General features: G+C 54.3%; 2 protein-coding genes across 4 annotated transcripts in view; both read right to left on the reverse strand.

Annotated features, from left to right (window-relative positions):
• Nucleotides 1–725: 725 nt before the first annotated feature.
• GPSM3 (G-protein signaling modulator 3) lies at nucleotides 726–3,263 on the reverse strand. 2 transcript variants are annotated; one of them, XM_011969426.1, is made up of 4 exons: nucleotides 2,431–3,263; nucleotides 2,108–2,210; nucleotides 1,669–1,830; nucleotides 726–1,464 (listed from the first exon to the last, which is right to left on the reverse strand). In XM_011969426.1, the coding sequence occupies exons 1-4, from the start codon at nucleotides 2,439–2,441 to the stop codon at nucleotides 1,327–1,329; spliced, it is 414 nt and encodes a 137-aa protein (XP_011824816.1). In that variant the 5' UTR covers nucleotides 2,442–3,263; the 3' UTR covers nucleotides 726–1,326. The 2 variants fall into 2 exon arrangements, with proteins under 2 accessions (XP_011824816.1, XP_011824815.1); XM_011969425.1 differs by having other exon boundaries at nucleotides 1,669–1,868.
• A 1,571-nt stretch (nucleotides 3,264–4,834) lies between these two features.
• The window catches only part of LOC105531504 (neurogenic locus notch homolog protein 4), a 42,326-nt gene continuing 33,246 nt past the window's right edge, over nucleotides 4,835–13,914 (reverse strand). Inside the window, exons 20-30 of one of the 2 annotated variants that reach the window (XM_011969423.1) lie at nucleotides 13,468–13,580; nucleotides 11,781–12,304; nucleotides 10,822–11,205; nucleotides 10,536–10,711; nucleotides 8,604–8,823; nucleotides 8,336–8,408; nucleotides 8,099–8,237; nucleotides 7,290–7,585; nucleotides 6,916–7,063; nucleotides 6,316–6,413; nucleotides 4,835–6,137 (exon numbers count right to left, since the gene is read on the reverse strand). In XM_011969423.1, the coding sequence (XP_011824813.1) occupies nucleotides 5,424–6,137; nucleotides 6,316–6,413; nucleotides 6,916–7,063; nucleotides 7,290–7,585; nucleotides 8,099–8,237; nucleotides 8,336–8,408; nucleotides 8,604–8,823; nucleotides 10,536–10,711; nucleotides 10,822–11,205; nucleotides 11,781–12,304; nucleotides 13,468–13,580 (2,885 nt within the window). In that variant the 3' untranslated portion in view covers nucleotides 4,835–5,423. Of the gene's footprint in view, nucleotides 6,138–6,315; nucleotides 6,414–6,915; nucleotides 7,064–7,289; nucleotides 7,586–8,098; nucleotides 8,238–8,326; nucleotides 8,409–8,603; nucleotides 8,824–10,535; nucleotides 10,712–10,821; nucleotides 11,206–11,780; nucleotides 12,305–13,467; nucleotides 13,581–13,914 lie in introns of both variants that reach the window. The other variant, XM_011969422.1, reaches the window with a different exon arrangement.

The following is a 13,914-nucleotide window of genomic DNA, read 5'->3' on the forward strand; positions in this document are numbered from 1 at the left end:
CCCGGCTCCCCCGGGGGTTCACCCCGGCACTGAAGGGAGACCTGGGGTACCGGCTGGGCCCCCCACAGGAGACCCCGGCCCCCGGCGGCGGAGAAAATGGAGCCGGAGAGAGAGAGGAGGCCCAAGCGGGGGTGTGTGTGAGAGAGAGGGAGGAGGGAGGAGGGAGAAGGGGGGGAGCGAGGGAGGGAGGCTGGGGGAGGGGAGCCGGGGAGGAAGAGGAGGGGAGAAGAGAGGAGGAACAGGGAGGAGCTGGGGGCGGAGAGAGAGACACAGAAACAGAGGAACTGAGACCGAGTGGAGGAGGGGAGAGGGAAGAGGGGATGAGGGGAGGAGACGGGCTATCTGAAAAATATGGGAAAGCCCCCTGGCTGGACTTCCGCGGCCTGGGAGTAGGGGCGTGTTGGCGGCTGCGGGGGTCTGCCACCTGGGTCCTGAATCAGGGATCTAGGCGATGTGGACTCACGCCGCTGGAATGCCTGGGTTCACCGACAGCTCAGTTCATATTTCTTGTTCTAATGACTCCCCTCCCTGTTCTACTTAATTAAAACCAGGAGAGGGGGGCTGGGGGAGATAATTAGGGAGGTCTCCAGCCGCTGCTTAATGAGCCAGTAATTAACCAGCCAGGGAGGGGAGCTGGCCTCTGGCCAGACTGGGGAGAGAGGCGGCCTCTGGCCTCACCTTCCTACCCTTCACCCCGCCCTGGTCCCCCAGACACCAGTCTTCAGTCCAGAGGGGTATTACATTTATTCACACAACCAAAACATCGGACAGACTCAGCAGCAGTGGGGAGGGAGGGTGGGCAGGGCTGAAGGTCCATTCACAGCCTCTAAACCCCTCAGTCTCAGGGATGGGGGTGCTGGTAGTGGGACTGGGAGAATAGTCTTAATCTCTCAGGTGCCCACCCACCTTCCCTTCTTACTGGGAGGAAGGGTAGAGCTGTCTCTCAGGTTATAACCTCTCAGGAGGAGGCCTGAGCCCTCAGACCCTAGTGCCTAGTAGCTCGACAATTGGTGGTGTCCCCACAAGTTAGGGAAAAGACTCCCAGCCACTCATTGAGATGGGTGCCTGGGATCCCCCTTACTGCCTCAAGCTCCCATGGACCTGTGCGGGGGGGAGTTAAATCCACGTTCCACCTCGCCTGTTCCCAGAGTTTGAGGCCTTTCACCCCATCCAGTTCCCAGGGAAGGTGATGTGGGCGATGAATATTGAGATTTGCGCTGCGTCTTTCAGTCTCTGTTACCCCCGCCAAGCAAGAGTTGAGGGCATGCAATAGGCTGCCCAGCTTTCAGACCAGGGGCGAGGAAGGGCTGGCTGGGGGCTCAAGTCTCAGCAGGTGTGTGTGGGGGGCCGGGACCTTTGCTCCTCCATTCGACCCCCACCCTGAACTCTCAGCAGCAACTCCAGGAGCTCCTGCCCCCCTGGAGGGAGGGGAGGCTCTGACCGCTGGGCTTCCATCCGCTGGCACTGGAGGAGTGGAGGCAGAGGAAGAGCTTTGGTGAGGGTCGGAGGGGAGGAGGTTCTTGAGAGGATCAAGGGTTGGTATGGGGAGGCATATAGGAAACCTGTGAAGGTGATGGGGTGCCTAGGGAGAAGCAGGAGTAGAACCCAAAAGAGAACAGGGCCAAGAGACCAGGAGGCCTGGGTTTGCCTCCTGGGGGGATGTCTTACCTGGTGACTGAGGATGGTGCTGTAAAGCTGTTCTCTGTCCTCGAGAGGACGGAGTGGGGCAGGGGCTCGGCTTGGGGGGTTTTGTGGGGTGAAGAAGGTGGCCCTCTGCTCCTCTAGGCGGCGGGACTGGGCTTCAGCCACCAGGTCCAGAAGGAGCTCAGTCTGCAGGGAGAGCAGGGAGGCCGAGCGGGGTCCTAGTGCTGGGGAGAGGGGTGTGGAGGGCTCAGAGACCCAGAGAGGTTGGCAGACAGGAGCCGTGGGGGAGTGTGAATAGGGTGATGTGATTAGGGACTTTGGGTCAGAGGAGAGGCGGCGCAATGGGTAATCCCAAGGGGAGTCTGGAGAAGGTGGGGAGAGGGCCCACAATGGACTGGGCCTTGGTAATGGGATCAGGATGTGGGCACCAGGGTCAGGGCTCTCCCTGGGTGGGTAGGGGTACCTGTGTGGCGGGTCCCTGGAGGAGGAGGGGACGGAGGAGCAGATCGCCAAGGCCGAGTGGTGGAGTTTGGAGGGGGCCAGCCTTGCTCATCCTGAGGGGGGCCCTGATGCCAAAATATGTCCATTCCAGTCAAGCAGTGGTGGTTGAAGTGGGTGGAGTGGACAGGGGCTAGGTCAGTGGCCCGTTTCCTCTCTGTGTGTCTCTGTTCCTGCCTCAGTTTGCCCAAGCCTTACAAGGCCCCTGTGTCCCTATATTTCTGCCCCAGATCCTCTCACCTCCCTTCTTTCCCAGTGTCAGCCTCCCCAACCCCGTGCCCAGCTCACCTGCTCACCATCCTCTTCTTCCTGGGGTCTCTCAGCCTCCATCCCCTGGAGGGGAGAAACTGGTGGGGGAGGGGTGGCTGGGATTTGGGAGGAGGGCCGGAACCTTGGGTTCCTGAGGGGAGTGGGGGCTGGAAGGGGTGGGGGTGAGCTGGGGGCTGGATGCCTGGGTACTGAGCAGGAAGCTGGGTTCCTGGTCAGCCCCCCCACGGGCCCCGCCCATCCCTGTCAACTTCCTCCATTCTCTTTTCCCACCCAAACAGCTTGTTCAGTCTCTCTCACCCCAGGGGAGCACAGAGACTGGGAAAAACTCCTCCAGCTGCAGGAGTGGAGGGGGCTGATGGTGGGGAAGGACTCCTGGCAGTCTCATCTCCAGAGCCTCAGTAGCCCCCTAATCCCTGACTCTGCTCCCTCCACCCCACCTCCTCTTCTGCTCTTTCTGTCAACACAGGAACTAGCTACACAGGAAGTGGTTTCACTCCTCAGAATCCCCCTCCCCCCAACCAGGTCCCTTCCCTCCCTGAGATAGACCCTGCTGTAGGATTTGGCCCTCCCGATCTTCCCTCTTACTTACTGGGTCTGGGAGGGGGCATGGTTCCAGTGGGAAGTAGAGGATTCAGACCTAGGGATGTGGAGCTCTCAAATATATACATAAAACCCTAGCAATGGGTCCAACACGTATTAAGTATTCAATATATATGTATTGAATAATCCCTGACCTTCAGGTATTTATAGTCTATTCAGGAGATGGTCGGCAGCTGTGGCTCACACCTGTAATCCTAGCACTTTGGGAGGCCTAGGAGGGTGGATGGCCTGAGCTCAGAAGTTCGAGACCAGCCTGGGCAACATAGTGAAACCCCGCCTCTACTAAAATACAAAAAATTAGCCGGGCGTGGCCACATGCGCCTGTAGTCCCAGCTACTCAGGAGGTTGAGGCAGGAGAATTGCTTGAACCCAGGAGGCAGAGGTTGCAGTAAGCCAAGATTGTGCCACTGCACTCCAGCCTGGGTGACAGAGCGAGACTCTGTCTCCAAAATAAAAATAAAATAAAATAAAATAAAGTAAAATAAAATATACACTCTATTCAGGAGACAAGATGTGTACCAAATGTGAGAGTACAGGAAGGCTTCATTTTGGAAACTTATAGTTTAGTGCAGATAAGGGGCAAGGGAAAACCTATTTTGGGTATAAGAGATGTAGATATGGAAAAATGAGAGGCTGAGGTGGGAAGACTGCTTGAGCCCAGGAGGTTGAGGCTGCAGTGAGCCATTGGTACCACTGCACTCCAGCCTGGGCAACAGAGCAAGACCCTGTTTCAGAAAAAGAAAGAAATGAAATGAAATCGAAAAGGGAGAGGACTACCTCTCTGGCTTGGTCTTTGATCAATGCTAATCAGGTTGGTTGGCATCAAGGAAGGAGCAGGGCAGACAGCCATTTGGTACCTCTAAATGGCAGCCTGTCATGTTAGGGAGTTTATAGCTGAGTGATTTGGAATGTGAAATGTGATGAAGAGGAGATCTGGTCCTGCCACTTATTCCTTTGCAATCTTGAGCAGATCTCTGTGCCTCAATTTCTGAAAGAGTAAAATAGGGTTTTAATAGCACCTACTTCATAGAGTTGATGTATTAAATGTAATAAAGCACTTGATGCATAGTGGATACTCAATAAACTGTAGATATTATTGGCTTTCAAAATGCCTCATGACTTCATGTTTCAAACCTAGCAACATGTTGCTGCAAGGTGGACAGTTTCTTTAAGACACTCTCTCCATCTACTTGACTTGTGGCCTTAGGAATCTCCTAAGTGGCCATAACTAAAAGCCCTAGGATGAGGGACAAAGTGTGTGCATCATCTAGTGCAGTGGTCTCCTATCTTTTTGGCACCAGGGAAGAGTTTCATGGAAGACAATTATTCCATGGTCAGTGGGGTTGGGGGGCTGGTTTCAGTATGAAACTGTTCCACCCCAGATCATTAGGCATTAGATTCTCATAAGAAGCAAGAAACTTAGATCCCTTGCATGCGCAGTTCACAATAGGATTCGAGCTCCTATGAGAATCTAATGCTTATGCTTATCTGACAGGAGGTGGAGCTTGGGCAGTAATGCTTGCTCACCTCCTGCTGTGTGGCCCAGCTCCTAAGAGGCCATGGACCAGTACCAGTCTGCGGCCCAGGGGTTGGGGACCCCTGACCTAGTGTGTGTGTGGGTTCTCCCTTGGCTACTAGACTCTTGCTTTCAGATAATACCCTAAATTATCATAGGGCCCCTAAATATACTTATTCTTGCTTTTAAACTATACTTACATCCTCCATTCAATGCAAATGCTGAGCCGAAAGCACAAAATGCTGACACTATGCAGTCACTCCCATCTTTTTTCCCATTCTTCTCCCCAACTCCTCCAAAAAAAGGTAACACTTCAAATCAGCTTTATTATGGGTGACAGATTTAGGGTTCTTAAATAGTGATAGCAGTGGCTAGAAGAAGCGCTTCATCCCCGCAGTGGAGTTTCTTTGTTGTGAGGGGAGGGAATGCAAGGAGTCATCAGCTGGGGCGGCCCTTGGCCACTTTTCAGCATCTACACAGTGCCTGGCACATAGTTGGTGTCCAATAAATATTTGTCAGCCATTTGTGGGCAGTGGGGACAATGGATGAAGGGAGCTCCCTTTGGAAACCATATATAGAAAGAACATCTTACATCCCATATGCCTGTAGTTCTTGGTTCCAATTTAGGGGTAGTTCCACTCCACTCTGCCCTCCTGTGGCCTTATTTTCTGGAGGAGGACTGGGCCTGCCTCATCCTAGCATTGTAAACCCTCTTTCCAGAGCTGCAGCTTCTCCATGTGGAAGATGCCTGCTCTGGTGGGCATACATTCATTTTAGGAGAGAAACTAAACTCACAACCCTTCATTTTTGGGGCTCCATCTTAAAACCAGGAAGGCCTTCCAGCCTGCCTTTTAATGGGTAATCATTTTGGAATTCCTCCCTACCATGTATTCTCCTATTTTTTGCCCTCTCCTCCTTGGTTTATGGGCATTTCTTGGTGGGCTGGGGGACCCCAGTCAAGTTGAGGGGATCCCCGCTCCGGGGACGGAGTAAGGCAAGAAGGCGGGTTTGGAATGTTAGAGGCAGGACCGCAAGCTCCCAGGGCCACCCAATCACAGGGCCAGTCATCCGTTGGGCCCCTGCCTCCGCGCCCGGCAGCCACTCCGTAGCTTCCTCGCATTATCGCAGGGTTGGGCCGAGGCCCGCGCATGCCTGCAGAAAACCTACGGCCGCGAGGAGGCGGGCCTCCTCCTGCTCCTCCTCCCGAGAAGCTCCGGCAATGATAATAGGCCCCGCCCCCCCGCACAGCCAAGTCTACGGACCAAGTCCGAGCCTGCCGACAAGCTCCGCCCCCACGAGGGCCTGCTCCGGCTGACAGCGTCCGGCAGCGCGGCAGAGCCCCGCCCCCATGCGGGGGCACGCTTACGGACGTCGTCCGTGCGCGCGGGAAGGGCCCGGACTCGCGACCGGGCGTGGCTTTGTGACGGGCTTCTAGTGGCCCCGCCCCTTCCAGCAGCGTCAGCAGATCCCAGTGGTTTCGTTGGCGAGCGACGTCCGCGGGCGCTAGCCCAGCCTGGTCCCGCAGCTCTCGGGCTGCCCCCAGCCCCAGCAGCAGCTGGGCTACTTCCACCGCTCCTTCCCGTGCCGCCAGGAACAGCGGCGTCTGCTCCTGCACAGGAGGAAAGAGCCAGGGGCGATATCAGGGCAGGCCACGCCCACAGGACTGGGCCTTTCTACCTTCACTTGGGGGACCACTGGCCCCTCTCCCTTCAGGCTTTGCGGGTTACCGCACTTTCCATCTCTCCTGCGCCCGACTGTTTTGTGGGAAGCCCTCTGTCCCATCTAACCCTGCTGTCTTGGGCGTCTTTATCGGCTCCGGCCTGAAGAAGCGAGCGGGCGGCTCGGGCGTTGTTCACGGCAGCAGCCCAGTGCAGCGCAGTTTTCCCTAGGGGACGACGTGGGAGGTTGTTACCGCTGTTGGGGGCCAGACGCCTGGGTTCCGGTTTCCCACGGGTTCTGTCCTTGGGGGAAGGGCTATTTGGGCCGGTTGGTCCCTCAAAGGCGGGAAGCGTTGCCCAGGAGACTACCGGCCTGTAGGAAATGTTGCCCTGGTGACGTCATCAGTGCTCGGGAGGGACAATGGGGCATTGTTCTGGGGTCGGTGAGACTGGGAAACCGTCCCCCCCGACGAGATCCCGCCCCCTTTCCACACACACTGTCTTCCATGCCAGTTCCCCAGTAAGCTGGAGCAGAGGGCCAGTGTGGTGTTGACGGTAGAAGTTGGGGGGGAAACTCATACGGCCCGTATTTCCACCGCATCGCAGATTGACAGCCTTAACAGCAGGATGAGAGGGAATGCCCCTCCACTGCACCTATATTTTGCACTCCATCTCCCACCCCATCTGCTCAACTTCTCTACAGCACACATCACCCCTTCCTCTACATACCCCATTTATCTCTGGCCCCCACGTCTGCTTGGGCTGCAATCAGTTCTTCAACCAGGTCTTCCACTGCCAGTCTGGCAGCCAGCATCAAGGGTGTGGTCCCGTCCTCTGTGCGAGCGTCCACTGCAGTTTGTCTGCTACGGAGCAGAAGCTGGGGAGACAGAGGGCCAGTGACCCCTGGGGTACCCTGGACTGCCAACTCAAGTTCCTTACACTTTTAACCCCACTCACAATCCATATTCAGCCATCCTCCGCAGTTTCCCTGTCAGGTTCCCAATCACACCAGTTTCCTCTTTGTCAAACTCTAGGGGATGCTTCTGTCCAGCTTTACTTGTAAGCTCGCCCCATTCCCTGTAGGGACCTCAGTGTGTGCCAACCTGGCAGACCTCGCGAGCATCAGCAGCCACAGCAGCATGAAGGGGTGTGCGCCCTGCGCGGTCTGGCTGGTTGGGGTTGGCTCCAGCCTCAAGGAGGCGGCGGGCAGCGGTTGGCCGGCAGAATCGGGCAGCCAGGTGCAGGGGGGTCTCCCCAGTGCCCACGGTGTGAGCCTGGGGACAGGCCCCTCCATCCAGCAGAGGTTCCCAGGGCCCAGGACATCCCAACCATGCCCCTTGGAAGGTCCTGGACTCTACTTCCCCACAGCAAACCGCGGACATCAGGGGTGTCACCCCATCTGTTGGTAAGACATGAGTAATGGGTCAATCTAAATGACACAACAAGGGGGAAGGGACAACATGTAAGCTCAGAGAGAATCAAAACCTGAGGTGTTGGGAAGCTAAGTTCCGGTTCTGTGTGGCTTTAGTCAAGTGACTTTTCTACTTTTCTCTGACTTCAGTTTCTTCCTCTGTAAAAGGAACCTGCAGCTTAATTCTCTGACATTCCAGGGCAGTGGTTTTCTCAAACGAGTCTGGATCAGATTCACCTGAAGGGCTTATTAAAACAGATTGCCTAACATCTTCAATTCCTGAGTCAGTAGCTCTGTAGTGGAGCCCAATAATTTGCATTTCTAACAAATTCCCAGGTGATGCTGATTCTGCTGTCTGAGGACCACACTTTGAGAATCATTTTTCTAAGGCACTAGTCTAAAATTAGTTCCTCTAGTTCTGATATTAAAGGACTCTCTGATTCTAATAGGGTCTAAAGACTTTTTTTTTTTTTTTTTCTTGGTCTGGGTTGACTCACATACCAGGTCCACGGGTGTCCAGGTCAGGGGCTTCCATCTCGGATTCCTGGGGAGGAGTTAGCATGGCAGCCTGAGGGAGCTCCCCACAGCCACCACTCAGAGACCAGAACTGGCACTTGGAGGGTGGGCCTGTTTCTTCAGCCTTTGGGTAAGAGCAAGGATCAGTGAAGGTTGATTTGCTCTTTCATCCCTTCCATCACTTCCAGATCATACTTGCCCCAGCCCGTTCACCTGGCCCACCTCCTCTCCCTCCTCAGGGCCTGAGCACATCACAACTCCGTCCTCATCAACTTCTGCCTCTGGCTTCAGTGCCCTGGAAGGAAACGGGTGGGTAGAGGTTACACGGAATTATGACCATCAGGGTCTCCAAGATTTCCAGTAGGGTTCCCACCCCTCTCTCCTTCCCCTATCTTTGACTTCTGCAATAGTATTTCTTATCTTTTCTAATTGTAAATATCACCATAGGAGAGACTTCCCTTCCTGAGCCTGGGTTTCTCCTCATTCTCACTTGAGGCCAATGCTGTCCTCGCCCAGTGGGGGCCGGCGTCGGTGGGGAGCTGACTGAGTCCTAGGCCGTCGAGTGAAACCAGGGGGCAGCCAGAGAGCTCCATGCTCTCGGCGTCGACGCCGGATGAGCTGGAGGACGAGAAGAGCCCCTAGGGCCAGGAGAATCACCCCAGCCACTGGGGAGCACAGCACAGGCCAGGGAAGCTGGTTGGCAGGGGGTGCTGGTGGGAGAGAGAGAGTCACAAAGAGAGGCCACTCCTGGTGAGACTGATTACTATTGGGAGACCTTTGGACAAGTTTAATAGCCTGTCTTTGCCTTGGTTTCTTTATCTGCGAAATGGGGATGATAATATAGGTTGAGGTTGGGCACAGTGGCTTATGCCTGTAATCCCAGCACTTTGGGAGGCTGAGGCAGGTGGATCATATGAGGCCAGGAGTTTGAGACCAGCCTGGCCAACATGGCAAAATCCCCTCTCTACTAAAAATACAAAAATTAGCGGCCAAGTGCGGTGGCTCACGCCTGTAATCTCAGCACTTTGGGAGGCTGAGGAGGGCAGATCACGAGGTCAGGAGATCGAGACCATCCTGTTTAACGTGGTGAAACCCCGTCTCTACTAAAAATACAAAAAATTAGCTGGGTGTGGTGGCGGGTGCCTATAGTCCCAGCTACTTGGGAGGCTGAGGCAGGAGAATGGTGTGAACCCGGGAGGTGGAGCTTGCAGTTAGCCGAGATCGCGCCACTGCACGCCAGCCTGGGTGACAAGGCGAGACTCTGTCTCAAAACAAAACAAAACACAAAACCCAAAAACCAAAAAAAATTAGCAGGGCGTGGTGGCATGCCATTGTAATTCCAGCTACTCGGGAGTCTGAGGCAAGAGAATTGCTTAAACCCGAGAGGCGGAGGTTGCAGTGAGCCAAGATGGTGTCACTGTACTCCAGTCTGGGTGACAGAGTGAGATTCTGTCTCAGAAAACAAACGCATAAAAAAACAGGTTGAGTATCCATGATCCCAATCCCAAATCTGAAATGTTCCAAAGTCTGAAACTTTCAGAGTACCAACATGACGCTTAAAGGAAATGCTCATTGTAGCATTTGGACATTGTATTAGGAATGCTGAACCAGTATAATGCAAATATTCCAAAATAAAAAAATCCGAAATCTGAAACACTTTTGTTCCCAAGCATTTCAGATGAGGGATACTCAACCAGCAGTATGTGCCTCATGGGGTTGTGGGGGAGGATTAAATGAGGTAACAATGTAAAATGCTTGGAGTAAGGCACAGAGTGAGTATGATATAGCAGTTCTTTTTTTTTTTTTTTTTTTTTTTGAGATGGACTCTCACTCTGTCGCCCAGGCTGGATGGAGTGCAGTGGCGCGATCTCGGCTCACTGCAAGCTCCATCTCCCGGGTTCACGCCATTCTCCTGCCTCAGCCTCCCGACTAGCTGGGACTACAGGCGCCCGCCACCACACCCAGCTAATTTTTTTTTAGTTTTAGTAGGGACAGGGTTTCACCGTGTTAGCCAGGATGATCTCGATCTCCTGACCTCATGATCCGCCTGCCTTGGTCTCCCAAAGTGTTTGGATTACAGGCGTGAGCCACTGCGCCCGGCCTATTATTCTTTCATGTACTGAGTTGTCTGATACGAAGACAATTAGATATTCTCAGTCTGGTAGAGAAGATAAACCATCCCTTTGTTGGAGGGCTATGACAGAGGTTAGGATAATGTGCTTAGGGAAATAAGGAAGGAGACTGTAGAACAAATGGGCCAGTGGGAGATTCAATTAGAGAAAGCGGGATTAGGGAAAGTAAGTCCCCACAAAGAACATTTTCAGTCTCAGTTGTCCTGTTTGATGCAGCCTCCATTGCCTGTTGCTAGCATGAGAGCTGGCCTGGGAACAGAGGTCAGAGAAAGTGGCAAGGGGTCACCTACCAGTGCCTGCATGAGGGTGGACAGCCAGCAGTGGTCCAGGCAGCAGGGGCTCCAGGGCTCCCACTGCAGCCATCGCAGCAAGGAAGCGGAGTAGAAGCCCAGGGTCCCAGGGACAGCGGGATGCCGGGTGGTCAGGGCCACAGCGGGACAAATCCACACCCATTACCACCACAAACCTGTAGGGGAGGCACCTCAGAGACCTCTGTGTTGGTCCTTGGCTCCCTTCCCTCCCTCTGCCCTCTTAAAAAAACTGGTGTCTGGCCCTTCCCTCCACCTAACTTCTTACCCAGCACTGAGGGAGTCGGTCTCCTTGCCCAGGGGCTGCGTTTGAGGGGCTGATCTCTCCTGATAGGAGGGGTCCCGAGTTCCTCCTAGCTTTTCTTCAGCCCGGGCCCCAGGATAGGGGTACACCATGTCCCTGCCGTCACGATCCTTCCTTACCCAGAGTCCCACCCTCAGAGTCAGGGACAACACCCGGGCCAGGGCAAACAGCTGCTGGTCTAGGGCTGGGGGGCTCAGTACCACCAGCAGGGCCAGGGAGGGCCCCCACTCTGGGTCCCCATCTTCAGGCCTGCAGTCACCTCCATCCCAGCCACACTCTGCAGTGTTGCAGCCTTTCTCACAGTGCCCGTTGTGGAAGTGATCGTGGCAGTACTGGTCATAGGCTGGACTGTGGGGTGAGGAGAGGGGGACTCAGGACCTCCCTAAAACCTGACTCTTCTCTTCACTCTAGAGAGAATTCCCCATATTTTGTGCCCTCCAGGGCTTTGGTTGCTAAGAGAGGGCAGCTGTGGAGCAATGAGCTTAGTCAAGTCCTGGATGGTAGTCCAGACACCCCAATGTCTGCTAACACCCCTGTCTCCCTAGACTGTCCCCTCTCTGTACCCTCCCAAGCTGTCCTCTGTTTCTGAAGGAGAGTCCAAGGCCCTTTTCCCTCTGTGAGGTGCTGACTGCTAGGGGAGATACTCCATGGCAGCAAGGCTTAGGGAGGGAGGCTTGAGGCCTGAGTTCCCACAACCCTCAGAGAGGAGCCCAAAGGCCACGCCCCACATTAAGTATTGATGCCACCCCATTACCCTAGGTTGGAGTCCAGAGTCTTCGACCCTTATTTAGTGATAGTTATTAGGGTGGAAACTCCCTGGAGCCCGCGGCTGTGGCCACACTGTAACTCAGAGCCATCTACGGCCTTCCTCTTTCTCTCACCCACCCCTCTCCTTCCCTGGTTCCAGGGGGTTTCAGGCTCACGTGCAGGCTGGAGGGGTCTCACAGTCGTAGCCATCAAACAGACACTCTTCAGAGTCACACTGTGGGTGGCACTGCCCGTCCCGGAAGAGAAGCCAGCACCGAGAGTGGGAGGGGCAGCCCTTCCAGGGGTCTGGGACTCCCAGAGAGCAGTCCCCTCCATCCCAATTTCCTCCTGGGCCACTGCAGCCAGCATCGCACGCCCCATCTCCACTTCTGCCCTCACACCCCTTGGCTCCGGGCTTCTGACACCGGGGCCCTGGAGAGCTGTGAGGGCAGGAGCATCGAAAGCCTGGGCCCCCCAAGCCCGTGGTCTCTGAGCAGCTGCCATTGTATAGGCATGGGGAGGGAGGGCCACAGCCTTTAGGAGCTGGTGGGGTCAGGCAGTCAGGACCCCCATAGCCATTGAGGCAGGCACAGCGTGGTGGGAAGCCTGGCTTAGGGGAGGGCAGACACAAGCCTCCGTGGTGGCAGTGATGGAGGCCGCAGGTAGGGGCCCTGTGGCTGCAGGTGGGGCCTTCAAAACCCTGTGGAGGGGAGGGGAGATATTGGAGATGGAACTTGCATTATTCTTCCCACTCCCCATCAAGCAAACTGTTGGGTTAAGATGGTGCAGAGGGTCCTACAGTCTCATATCTAAAAGGCGCCTCAGAGAGCATCAAGTTAATCATTTTGTGGATGTTGAAACCATGTCCCATGGTAATTTCACACAATGACATATTACATTATTTGGAAAATGGATGAAGCACAGTTGAGTGCAACAACCTGATGGACTGTGGCATTACAGTGCAAGTTCTAGAAGACTAAACAGTTAATAGAATGTTACTATTATTATTATTATTATGAGACAGAGTTTCACTCTTGTTGTCCAGGCTGGAGTGCAAAATGGTGTGATCTCGGCTCACTGCAACCTCTGCCTCCCAGGTTCAAGCGATTCTCCTGCCTCAGCCTCCCCAATAGCTGGGATTACAGGCATGCACCACCATGCCCAGCTAATTTTATGTTTTTGTAGAGACAGGGTTTCACCATGTTTTTCAGGCTGGTCTCGAACGCCTGACCTCAGGTGATCCGCCTGCCTTGGCCTCCCAAAGTACTGGGATTACAGGTGTGAGCCACCATGCCCGGCCGGTTTTTATATTATTATCTTACTTCTTAGAAATAGGATCATATGTCTTCCTCTTCCTCTAGAGAGGGAACAGGATACAGGAGGAGGACATAAGTAGATGTAAGTTATTATTAATATTGAAATTATTGGGTTAGGTTCATGGGTGTTACATTGTTAGAATAATAAAATAAAAGAAGACCAGGCATAAACCAATGTCAGTATATCAGGAACTAAAGCTTAAGATTAGTCTAATTCCATCATCTGAGACCCATAAATACATACACATACACACACAGTTAAAATAACCTATCTGAGGCCACCCACCACGCAGCCTGAGCTTGGGGAACTCCTGACCTTCCCTTAGGCAACGCCTGTGATTTCTGAAAATTCCATTCATGCTATCAGCTGCCTGCTTTTCCTTTGACTGCTTCTGAGAGACACTTGCCACTGTGAACTTGGCGTGGCTTTTTCCAATAATTTCCACATCAGTGCTCCCCGACAGTCCCTTCTGGTATTCCAACTGAGGTATTCTTGCCTTTTGTCAGTATAGGGGGCAACAGAGAAGGCAGATTTGTGGTCACTTGCCTTGGGGCAGTGGCAGATGAAACCCAGGGGTGATCCTGCTGTGGCCTCACAGGTCCCTCCATGAAAGCAGGGTTGGCTGTGGCAGGGGTCTATCTCCACCTCACACCATGGGCCTGTAATTGTGGGGGAGATTAGACGTCACACACTGCATCAGTCACTGCCTCCGTCTTAGCCCATTCCTAGATGTTGGCCCAGTGCTAGATGTGCCGGTGAAGGGCTCCTAGGGCATCTTTTCTGGGTGGGGGTGGGCGTGGAGGCAGGGGATGGACCAGGTGATGGCTGCCACATGGGTGGAGACTATCTGGCTCTCCATGGTCTGCTCGGCTGTGCTCCAGACATGCTTGTGCCCCTTGTCCTGGGGCCTCACCTGTGTGTCCAGGAAGACACTGGCAGTAGAAGGCATTGGCCAGAGAGTGGCAGGCTGCAGTGCCTGTGGGGTGGCAGGGC

Source organism: Mandrillus leucophaeus, unplaced genomic scaffold (assembly GCF_000951045.1).
Source record: "Mandrillus leucophaeus isolate KB7577 unplaced genomic scaffold, Mleu.le_1.0 Scaffold890, whole genome shotgun sequence".
NCBI classification, from domain to species: Eukaryota; Metazoa; Chordata; class Mammalia; order Primates; family Cercopithecidae; genus Mandrillus; species Mandrillus leucophaeus.

Excerpts from the sequence above, each read along its gene's own strand:
- GPSM3 (XM_011969425.1), bottom strand. The coding sequence starts at position 2,472 with ATGGAGGCTGAGAGACCCCAGGAAGAAGAGGATGGTGAGCAG. Across the intron at positions 1,869-2,107 it reads TCCAGGGACCCGCCACACAG|CACTAGGACCCCGCTCGGCC; the intron begins GTACCCCTACCC and ends CCCTCTCCCCAG. Across the intron at positions 1,465-1,668 it reads GCACCATCCTCAGTCACCAG|TGCCAGCGGATGGAAGCCCA; the intron begins GTAAGACATCCC and ends CCACTCCTCCAG.